The 12,150-nt window shown below is 34.9% G+C and overlaps 1 protein-coding gene across 2 annotated transcripts in view; it reads left to right on the top strand.

The window, feature by feature from the left end:
* The window catches only part of OSTM1 (osteoclastogenesis associated transmembrane protein 1), a 35,415-nt gene that overhangs the window by 5,493 nt on the left and 17,772 nt on the right, over positions 1 to 12,150 (top strand). For both annotated transcript variants that reach the window (XM_055330682.1, XM_055330680.1), the window contains exon 2: positions 371 to 485. In XM_055330682.1, coding sequence (XP_055186657.1) covers positions 371 to 485 — 115 coding nt within the window. The remainder of the gene's footprint in view (positions 1 to 370; positions 486 to 12,150) is intronic.

Here is a 12,150-nt window from a genome sequence, read left to right as displayed (position 1 = left end):
TAGTTTTATTATTCAGAGATAACCAGTGCTATATTTTAATGAAAGCTTTCCAGAATTTTTTCCTATGTATAAAAAGTAAGAAATATGACGCACACAATTTGGGCCTAAGTGGTTGAAATTGTGCAATAGAACAAGTATTTAAAAGCACAAAGATTTTCTTCCCTTTCCAGTGCGCCGGGTATCAATAAATATTAGCTGCTTTTGTTTTATTACAGGTGTAATTAATGACATCATTATTTGATCACATCAAAAAATGTTAAAAAATGCTTCTAATATTTTAGTTATTCTTATAAGGTTTTTTTTCCCTAAAGTTATTTGGGAAGCCTGAAAATACTCAGATTGTATTTTTCTGTTTTTGTTGTTGTTACAGAATACATCAGAGAGTCATAGTTGTGCCAGAAGTCTCTTAATGGCAGATAGAATGCAGATAGTTGTGATTCTGTCTGAGTTTTTTAATTCCACGTGGCAGAAGGCAAATTGTGCAAGTAAGTAACTCTTTCATTTTCATGTTGCAGTTGTGGTTCAATAGTATAGATGTCAGATTTTATTTTAGTGAATTTTGAAATCTTTGAAGCTAGATAATACTTTTTATTACTGTTTATTTTTTTAAATTTTATTTATTCATGAGAGAGAGAGAGAGAGAGAGAGAGAGGCAGAGACACAGGCAAAGGGAGAAGCAGGCTCCACACAGGGAGCTCGATGTGGGACTCGATCCCAGGTGTCCAGGATCACGCCTGGGCTGAAGGCAGCGCTAAACCACTGGGCCACTGGAGCTGCCCTATTACTAAGTTTAAATGAACTACAATTAGCATCATGGTTTATTAGTGGGAATTACTTGGGCGAATATTGAAAGGCAGAAAAGTGTAGCAGTTGACAGGATAAACTTTGCAGTCAGACAGATCTGGCCTTGATTCTAAGCTCTGCCGCTGCTAACCTTGACTCACTAGCAGTCAGACCTTGGGCTTGTAACTTCGCCTCTTGGACCTTCAGTTTCCTTATCTGATTTGGGGATAAATTGGGATAATAATGGAACCTACCTTATATGCTTGTTTTTAGGATTAAATGGCAAAAATTGTATAAAGAACCTAGCTGAGTAGCTGGCACATAGTTAATGTTGAAATGCTAACTGTTTAATATAATAATAATTATGATGTTTATAATCTGTCAAATGGTGGTGATGGGAGGTGGTAACATCCATTCTACCAGTTTTGCAGGTTTATATGTATTTGTATACTACAATGAGATCATTTTCAGGCACTCTTTGGCAAGTTAAAACTGTTATTTCAATATGTGTTTTGAACACCAACTGTGTACTAGGCAGTTCTTGTTTTCCTTGCTTTATAATTTAGTGAGGGAGAAAGTTACATCTGGAGGATAACCTGAGACAGACAAATAAATGTTTTAATAAAGTCATAGAATCCTTGGGGGAAGTAGAAAATGGGGAGAATTAGAAATGATTTCCTGGAGGAGGTACTTTTTGATCCTACACCTTTATGGCCAGGCGTAATTTCAATAAATAGAGATGAGAGGAAGGATACTGCAGAGAGGGAGGCATCATGGACAGAGGCACAGAGGAATAAAAGACTAGTAGGTGTTTCAGGGTCTGGGAGCATAGTGGGAGGTAAAATTGGAAAAGGGAAATAGGACCTTGACTGATAGAGTAGTTTATCAAGGCATTTTATTAAGAATTGGTTGCATACTATAGTATTTTAAATATTTACCATATACATGGAATACTAAAGGCAGTAAGAAGTACTACAGGTTAAAAAATGTTTAACATTTAACCTAGTACTTTCCAAGCTTTTTTGTTTTGTTTTGTTTTCTGTATTTCATTAAAAATATTATTGAAGTATAGTTGATCTACGTGTTCTATTAGTTTCAGGGGTACAACTCAGTGATTCAACAGTTCTATACATCATGCAGTGCTCACTAGAAGATTTCACTCATTTTAACTACAAAGAGCCTTCATTTTTTCTTTTAATGAAATCCCATTGGAAGAGGAAGAAAGAGAGCAGTGAGGAAGTTATTAGGATAGTTTAGGCAAGAAGCAAAGAAAACTTAGAGTATGGACAGGAGAAATCCTCAGGATTAAAAAATCTATGTGCTCGTAAGTCATTAATGAGTTTAACTTTTCTAAGGTCTTGTCTTTTTGTTTAGATCATACGAGAAAAACTAAATGGCAGAAAGACCCCTGCTAAGTTTCTTTTCTTTGCAGTACATCATAGTATATTGAATATTGACTCTTTTAGTTTTGTCTCTATTAATTCAGATTTTTGGGCAGCCCCGTGGCTCAGTGGTTTAGCGCCACCTTCAGCCCAGGACGTGACCCTGGAGACGCAGGTTCGAGTCCCACATTGGGCTCCCTGGGAGGAGTCTGCTTCTCCCTCTGCCTGTGTCTCTGCCCCTCTTTCTCTCTGTGTCTCTCATTAATGAATAAACAAATACAATCTTTATAAAATAAATAAATAATTCAGATTTTTTGGTAATTTGAACAGAGGTTTGGCTGACAGTTACTTTTTTTTTTTTTTAAACAAAAGCTTTACGTTTTGGTGTAAAAGTTTCCAGTATAAATATGATTGAACAGTTTGCTTAACCTATATAGGAGAGCTATTTATTTATTCTATTTATTTATTTATTTATTCATCATTCATTCATCATTCATTCATTATTTTTAAAGATTTTATTTATTTACTATGAGAGACACAGAGAGAGAGGGGCAGAGACATAGACAGAGGGAAGAAGCAGGCTCTACGCAGGGAGCCCGATGTGGGACTCTATCCCAGGACTCCAGGATCATGGCCTGGGCTGGAAGGCAGGCGCTTAACCACTGAGCCACCCAGGCATCCCAGGAGAGCTATTTTTAAATATTCTTAAACCCTTAAATCTATTGATATAGAAAAAAATATGTTAATTATAATTTAAAATTAATTAAAATAAATGGGATATATATTGAGGTTCACTTCTTTTGATTGGTGTGAGGTGTGACTTAATTTTTATGCTTGAGAGGTAAAGCATCTTTTCTTTCCTTTTTTAAAGGTTTTATTTATTTATTTGACAGGAGAGAGAGCATGAACAGGGCAAGGACAGGCAGAGAGGGAGGGAGAAGTCCCAATGTGGGGGCTCAATCCCAGGACCCTGGGATCATAACCTGAGCCAAAGACAGACGCTTAGCCTCCTGAGCCACCCAGGTGCCCTAAAGCATGTTATCTTTAAAAGATATTTTCTGACAGAGACTTCACTAACTCAAAGTAGCTTTCTTTTCCAGTTAGTTAAAAAAAGAAAGAAAACATTTTGCTGCATATTTACTTAATATAGTAGTTATAAAACTCTTTAGAATAAATTCTTAGGGTAACTTTGTTTTTCTGTGAGCCATCCTATCTTGAAAATATTCCTTGGGCAGCCCATGTGGCTCAGTGATTTAGCGCTGCCTTCAGCCCAGGGCATGATCCTGGAGACCCGGGATCGAGTCCCAGTCGGGCTCCCTATATGGAGCCTACTTTGCCCTCTGCCTGTGTCTCTGCCTCTGCGTGTGTGTGTGTGTGTGTGTGTCTCATGAATAAATAAAAAAATCTTTTAAAAAAATATTTCTTGATTGAACATCTTTTGAAGAATAAATGAAATGCTTACTTCCTAATTAAAATTAATTTGGTCAAGATATGTGGTCAGGTGAAAGAAGCAAGGTGCAGAGAAGTGTGATATCTTTTGAAGAATTAGAAAACTAAGAGGACTTAGTTTTCATTCAACTTACTTTGTACCTTTTAAATATTATACATATGCATTTAATACCTATTCAAAAATACATAAAATTTAACAGAATGTCCAGATCTAGAGTATTTATATGTTATAGTACGAGATATTGGCTATTTTCTTTTTTAGCATTATTCATTAAAAGAAATTATCTTCCATTTATTTTTCATTCACATTTTAAAATTTCATCATAACTTATATTCTATATTTTAAATGGAAATAAAATAGTTCTATAAATTTGTATTCCTCAGCTGTTTTCTCTTGGACATTCTAAAATAATCATCTTAAATAGAATAATATCTATCAGAAGTACCAGGGAACCCTTTTAATAATGTTCTTTTTAACTGTATTTAATAAAGGTACGAACATTTTCTGAAAATTTTAAGGAGTTATTCAAGTAACTAAGTTTTTTATCAAAAAATTTTTTAGAAGATTTTAAATTTATTTATTCATGAGAGACACAGAGAGAGGTAGAGACACAGGCAGAGGGACAAGCAGGCTCCCCATGGGAAGCCCAATGCAGAACTTGATCCCAGGACCCTGGGATCAGGCCCTGAGCTGAAGGCAGTTGCTCAACCTCTGAACCCCTTGGGTGTCCCAATTTTTTACCAAAAGTTAATAAGGCATTCTTACTTGAGCAACATAATCTTCTCTTACTAAGTAGTGAGGAAAGAAATTGGAAAGAAGGAAAAAATGAGGAGCTAAAGAAGGTGAGTAATAAGTTAGCAGTGGAAGTAAATAATATTTCTCAATTTTGAACCCTTGTCTCATTTTAGCTTCACAATAAGCCTTATGAGGTAGAATGAGGGTTCAGAGAGTGTAAGTGAACTATAAATCCCGAGTCTAGAATTAAATTCAAAAGGCTTTAAGATTGTTCATCTGAATAGATAGTGTTCATGAGTTAATGCCTAATTTAGTTTTTTAAAAGTACTACTTGACAAATTCATTGCACAGTCTCTATTGTAAGAAATATACATTTTAATTAGCACAAAGGTTTAACATTTATGTTATATACATACTTGATATTCTGGAAAGCATAGTCTTTTACTAAAAATATAAATGTAAAATACTCTCTTTTTCTAAAGAACAATTAATACTACATAAAATTAAAACTAGATAATGTGAAAAAAATTATTTTTAATGGAGTTGCACATTTTCTAGGGAAATGTAAATGTTCAGCAATGGTCTGGCATTAGGTTCTCATGAAATTTCATCTCTAGCAACCAGATATATTAAACACTAAGTTCATAGGATCTTTATTTGTTCCTTTCCTTTTTTTAAAAAAAGTTTTATTTATTCATTTGAAGGGGGGCGGTGCAAAGGGAGAGGGAGAGAGAATATTAAGCAGACTACTAGCTGAGAATAGAGTTGATCATGGGGCTCGATCTCAGGCCCTGAGATCATGACCTGAGCCGAAACTGAGTTAAATGCTTAACTGATTGCACCACCCAGGCACCCCTACTCTTTTATTTTCTTAATGAATGATAACAAAGTTTTCCATTTAGTTGTGCACTTAAAAGAAAATTATTTCCTACCTATTCATTGTTTTAAAAATCATTGGCCTTTATTTTTATTTTTTTTAAGATTTTATTTATTTATTCATGTGAGACAGAGAGAGAGAGGCAGAGACACAGCAGGCTTGATCCTCGCAGGCTCCTCGCAGGGAGCCCAATGCAGGACTTGATCCTGGATCCCAGAATCATGCCCTAAGCCAAAGGCAGACTGTCAACTGCTGAGCCACCCAGGTGTCCCTAAATCATTGGCCTTTAGAAATTTGTAGAAGAATACAAGGGTTGTTTACTCTTAATAAATGGAAGACAATAGTCATAATTTTAAATGAATTGTGTCTGGTCAGAAATTTGCCTGGTTGTTACAATTTTGGAGAATAGAAAATACTACTCCAAAATATGACTATAGGAGACCAGGATATGCCACCCCAAAATATGCCTCTTTGGCATGAGGATATTGAGCTGATTATTTGATAAACAGCAGACACAGGAGAAACTCTGAAGATGGAGTAGAAGTAACCATTTTATAAGGGAAATTTGTATATATAAAGGAGATCTACATTTGTAAGAGTATTTCTTTCTTTGTACTAAGAAACAGATGACTCTAAGTCCCAAAAGAATCTTAAAAATGGACAAGGCAGGGACATACATCTGCATAACAAAACTTCTGTTCATTTACCATGCTTCTCCTGGTCACTTCTTCATAACCAGCCTTCCTCATACTCTTCTTTCTTTGTTTTTAGCTGAAGGTGGCATTTATGCCTGAATTCTAAGCCATCTCTTTGAGTACTCATTTTTCCTGTGTGTCTGCCATGTGTATATGAAAGATACAAGTTAATAAACTTCTGTTTGTTTTTCTCCTGTTCTCTGTCTATTGTTATAGGAGTACCAGCTGAGAATTTAGAAGAATAGAAGGAAAATTATTTTTCTTCCTTTACAGTATATACATGAAAATCACAATACAAGTTTTCAAAAAAATTTTCTGGATTATTTGCCTTTTGTTTTAAACACAAAGTTTTCTCAGAATTTGTGTGAAATTATTAAACTTGAGCCACTAACCCATTTGTTTACATTATCTTTTTGTGATGATCTAGTTATTAAATTTGCAAATTCACCCTGGTGGTTGAGGCCAGCAATAAGGATCTTTAATGGTGAATAATATGGAATCCATTCATTCTAGTACCTAAAAGATAAAATAAGAAGGGAAAAAATGACAAAGAATGAACTAAAACTACTTGTATTTGTTTTTGATGAAGAGTTAAACCAAAATGTGATCTATTTTATGAGAATGTATCTTTTGATATAAAATGACAGTTTTTTTCATCTTCTCTACTAGCAAATGCAAAACTATAATTATATAGGTAAAAATCTTTTTAAGTGAATTTAAGAGGCTACATTTTAAAAATAATATTATTTAAAATATAAAAATAAAAAAAAATTTTTAAAGACTATTAAGGAGGCACCTGGGTGGCTCAGTTGGTTGAGTGCCTGACTCAGGTCATGATCTCAGGGTCGTGAGATTGAGCCCCATGTTGGGCTCCACACTCAGCATGGAGTCTACTTGCCTCTGTCTGTCCCCCTCTGCCCCACCTCAAATAAATAAATAAATAAATAAATAAATAAATACATACATACATACATACATACATACATACTATTTAAAAAGATTGTTACAAATATAAAAATATAAAAGCTAAAATATTGTTTAAAAGAATATTATTAAAATTATACACTGCAATTTTGGAGAATAGAAAATACTACTCCGCTTTTCCTTTCTTGCTCTAGTGGTGGGTTGACATCTAGTCTCTGCAGTTATTAGTTGATGAAAGGAAGGCCAGAAACCCAATAAAAAAGAGAGTGTCATCCACATACCACTCCCATCTCTTTCATCTTTAGAATTCCTATGTCTTTAAATGATATTAGTCTTGGTAGGAAAAAAGGTTTTAGAAATTGATGGAGATTTAAAAGAAGTGTTAACAGCTCAGCTCTCCCGATTCATGTTACAAATAATATGGAAACTCGTTCTTGTGGAGACTGTCTGCTAAATAGTAAAGGAAATAAATCAATATTTCTTCTGTACAGAATTTTAAAACTGTTATCAAAAGTATATTGTTGACATAGGGACAGCCTTATTATTGACATGCTTCTGAGTTATCCCATGCATCTGACAATTGAATAATTAGGGTCACAAGCTTTGATGAAACCATGGATTGTTTTATGATAAAATATTTTGGTTCTTTGCTTTTTCTTTATTGAACTTTATTGAAATATAATTGGCATAGAACATTATATAAGTTTAAGGTGTATAGTGATTATATTGATTTGATATATATTACAGAATGATTACATGGTGTTAGGTAATGTCTTACATAATTAGCCTTTCTTTTTTTGTGAGGAGAATGTTTAAGATTTACTCTGTTAGCAACTTTCAAGTATGTAAGTATATAAGACAGTACTGGTAACTCTAATCACCATGCTGTACATTAGATTCCTAGAACTTACTCATCTTGAAACTGGAGGTTTGTATCCTTTGACTAACATCTCCCCATTTCCTCCATCTCCTGGCAATCACCATTCTTCTCTTTCTATGAATTCAGCTCTTAGTTGACTCTATATGCTGAGGTTTATTTCTGGACTTTCGATTCTATTCCATTGGTCTCCTTTCCTGTGTGATGAGTCAGTCTTACCTAGTTGATGAACTCCCAGGTAAGGGATTTATAATTGAGTTTCTTTTGGAAGATCTTTCTTTAGGTAGATAAAGGCAATTCACAGAAGGCTCTCTGTGCTTGCTGTTTTTCAGGTAACTCTAGTTCAAAATAATTCTTAAGGCAAAGAGACATATTTTATTTTTATTATTATTTTTAATATGTATATTTCTTTTTTTTTGTATTTTTTTTGTATATTTCTTTATTGGAGTTCGATTTGCCAACAGTGCTCATCCCGTCAAGTGCCCCCCTCAGTCACCCCATCCTCCCACCCACCTCCCCTTCCACTATCCCTTGTTCATTTCCCAGAGTTAGGAGTCTCATGTTTTGTCACCCTGCAAAGAGGCATATTTTTAGAAAGGCATATTCTATCACCCTTCGCTTACTATCTCTTAATTTCTTAAAAGTCAATAATAAAACTTCATGGTTAACCAAAAGTTTGGTTAAGCAGAACCTCTCTTTCTCATTTTATCTACATTGTAATTTACTAAGCATTAAACTCACTTATTGGTATGTTATAATTTAAAGTGTCTTTGTTTTCATACTCATTAGTCTTGATTATATTCTTCAGGTACAAAGTTCTCACAGTTTATGCTCTATTTTCTGAAGCTTGTCCTGTTTTTCAGAAATTGGTGATTGTCTTTGTTGTTTTCTATAAAACTGGTTTTGTAAAACAGCAGAAATCTTTATACAAACTCCTAATGGATGCCAAATACTTTATCTAAAGATGCTAATAATTTCCATCATGATAATTTAGGTCTATGTATCTTAACTTGAATCCTCCACACCTTTAAAAATGCCTCTTGAGCTGATGCTTGAGCCCTCACTGAGAAAGAAGCTATGCTAATCTGTCCTTGATGAGACTGCATTGATTATCTGAGATGTGGAAAATTCATAATGACCACTTCACTTAGTGCTTATAGGAAGCTTTATTATTACTAATATTCCATAACTTCCTAATTTCTAAAATATATAGTTTCTCACTGCTTATAATATTATGCTCCCAATTCCTGCAAAAGTATAAAAGAGGAATTTTACCGGGAGTTCCTTTATTTTAAATCAGAAAGTCAGGGCTCTTTAGTAATGAAGACATTTAAAATCCTATTGTATAAATGAACTCCTTTGTGCTTCATAATACCACTGTCTAATGATCATTGAAAAAATTTTGATGGTACTGCATTAATGTGGTACTTAACAAGATGACCAGTCTATATTAGCTTTTAGTTTAATTTTCAAATTATTTTAAATGAAAAGAAATAGCTGTCAGTAAAGTAGAAGAGATTAAGTTCTTTTGTTCAGAGGAAGCTTCCTTTATAAATTATTTTTTCATTTGTTTTTATTTTCCATAATTATCCTATAAACTACTTTTTTATAAAGAAATAATTTTTTTAAGAAATCGTTCCAATGACATACTGTGTATAGAAGAAATTGCCACTGCTGTCTTATGTTCACGTGCTTTATACTGCTTTTATAGGCAGTAGAGGGACACACACACACCCATTAATTCCCTATGGTGTGTCAGTTGCAGTTACATGGCTCATTAACATAGATGTGCAATTGCTATGGATGAAATTGTATTCCCATTACTCCCGCAAAAAATCAACTATGAAAACAGAAAACCTGTTCGATCTTTTAGGCTAATATTCTAATATTCTACGTATTTGTAGTTGTGTTTGTTTTTATATATTATATACTGCCTCATGCATAAAAGGATTCAAAGCTACTTTGTGGTGACATTAAACCAGCATTAAGAGGCATTTATTTAAAAAAAAAAGAAGAGGCATTTGTTTTATCTTTTTTTAAAAAGAGAATTTAGTGAATGAACTTTTCGAGAGATGAAGAGCAACATTTTCAAAAAGAAAAAGTGATACAATAAAGAGACTATTTAATTGAAAGTCTGGAAGTGCATTTTGTATTTCAGGGCCTTACTAACCTGATGTATGATCTTCAGTGTATTACTTTATTTCTCTGAATGGGACTTACATTATTGAGAAGATAAAGATGTGGAGAATGCAGAGTATAGGAGTTCAGGGAGGGAGACTCTAGGAATAGGTTCATCAGTAGAGCCCCATGCATACCAGGTGCACACCAAGCCCTGCACTAGCGCAGATGGTGATGAATAGAACTGAATTCTGGTTCAGCTTCTGGGGGCAGGAGTGCCTTTTTGTAATTAACCCAGAGAGGATGTCTGTTTTTAATGTGCACAGAGAAGTTTTAATGTGCTAGTTGCTCCCCTCCTGTTCACCAGGTTTAAAGTTCATCTCAGCCACAAATACTAGTCAGTTGGTACTAACTGCCCGAATCCTTGCATAGTGAAGAGATCTATAAGTAGTGGAAGGACAAGCGGTGTCATGTATTTGGGTGATTCTCGGAATTGAACTGTAATGGTTTAGAATACAGATGTGAAGAGCACCTGGCTCTTGATCTTGGGGTGGTAAGTTTGAGCCCCACATTGGGTGTAGGAATTACTTAAAAATAAAATCTTAAAAAGGATATAGATGTAAATATTTTATTTATTTAGTGTTTGCAAATGCAGGCTCAGGAATCAGACCGAATAGGATCTTCAGGTTTTCAGTACCAGTTTTATGGCCATAGCCAACTTCCTTAATTGCTCTAAGCCTGTGTTCCTTATTTAGGGAATGGCGATAATGATAGTGCCTGCCTCTTGATATCATAAGAGTTAGAGCATGTGCATCTCTCACGGTGTTTCATAGCCTAGTGTCTCCTATAGGGGACAGGAAAAAACCTCTTTCCTCTACCCATTTTAGGTTCTCTGGCTGGAACTCTATAACTTAGACTGGCCAGAAACAGAAGCTTATTAATATGTGTGATGCACGTGGATACTGTAGAGTACCCAGTGATGGGAGTGACATGGGAGTAATCCAAAGGGATGGTTAGAATTTGGGTTTATACATCGTCTTAAGCTAATCAAAAGAAAAGGGCTTTGGGACTTCTGGGTGGAGGAGACAAGTTATCAGAAGGTGACTAGGAAAAGCATGCTAAACCAGGATTGTTTAGTCAAGTTGGTTATACACATTTAAGTTAGAGCTTCTCCATTGGTTAAAGAGTCCTCTTCTTCCTTTCACTGAGAAGGAGACATCTTTACAAATGGAAATCTCCTTTATAAATGTAAATTTTATTTATTAAAACATAATGTGTTCCCTGTTTTTAGAGCTTTTTTCCTGCTTCTGGTTCCTAGTGGCCAATATGCCAGGAGCACCTGAGTGGTTTAGTCAGTTAAACAGCCAACTGTCTGATTTTGGCTCAAGTCATTATCTCATGGTTGTGAGATTGGCCCAGAGTCCAGCGCGGAGTCTACTTGAGACTCTCTCTCCTCCTCTCTTTGTCCCCCCTACCCCCAGCCCACATTTGCTCTCTTTCTCAAAGAAATAAATAAACCTTAAAAAAATAATTACATGCCAAAGAGGCATATTTTGAGGGGGCTGTATTCAAGTCTCTTTCGTTACCTATTTGGTCTATCTCTCATCCATTGAATTCTTTGTTGCATTGCCACTTTTCTCCTGGATAATTGCAGTAGCTTCCTGTCCTGTCTCTCCACTTCCAGTTGAGAGAGATCATTTTAGATGGCCCTAAGTGGGTATAATATATGGCCATCAGTTGAAATTAAGGACAAGAGTAGGGTGGAGTAGGTACTAGAGAATAGGAAATATTTGGAACATCCCTTGTGGAATAATTGGTAAGGTGTCTACAAGGATTTTTTTGTGCCCCTGAGATTAGAATTGGAATTGAGTTACTTAATTATGACCTTAGAATTTTCTATAATAGCATGCTACAAGCAGAATTGGGAGTAGAGAAAGCGAACGGAGATTATTCAGGGTTAGATTATCCAGGGTTTGTGAGTATGTGGAATGTAAAGAGAGCAAGGATTCCAGGAGAGTGAGATTGAAATGGCTGACCACAAGTTTCAGGATATGAAGCCAGGTACTTGCACCTATATCCTAGATACATAGAAAGCAAGAGGAATGAACTTGAGCTAATGTTAATCAAAAGTACCAAGTTGCAGAGGAATATCATTTATTTTAGCTTTTAAAAAACATGTAAAATGCTTTTCTTTGTTTCCAGACTTTACTTGAAGCCCCTTTATCAGTATTTTAGGCAAAATTCTTATCAGCTTGTTTCTTTGGTCCCACAACTCAATAGATTTGAAAGAACAAATTAAAAAAGGTGAC

Source organism: Nyctereutes procyonoides, unplaced genomic scaffold (genome assembly GCF_905146905.1).
Source record: "Nyctereutes procyonoides isolate TBG_1078 unplaced genomic scaffold, NYPRO_anot_genome, whole genome shotgun sequence".
NCBI classification, from domain to species: Eukaryota; Metazoa; Chordata; class Mammalia; order Carnivora; family Canidae; genus Nyctereutes; species Nyctereutes procyonoides.
Note: the sequence above shows the minus strand (reverse complement) of the source record. Positions and strands in the feature narration are given on the sequence as shown.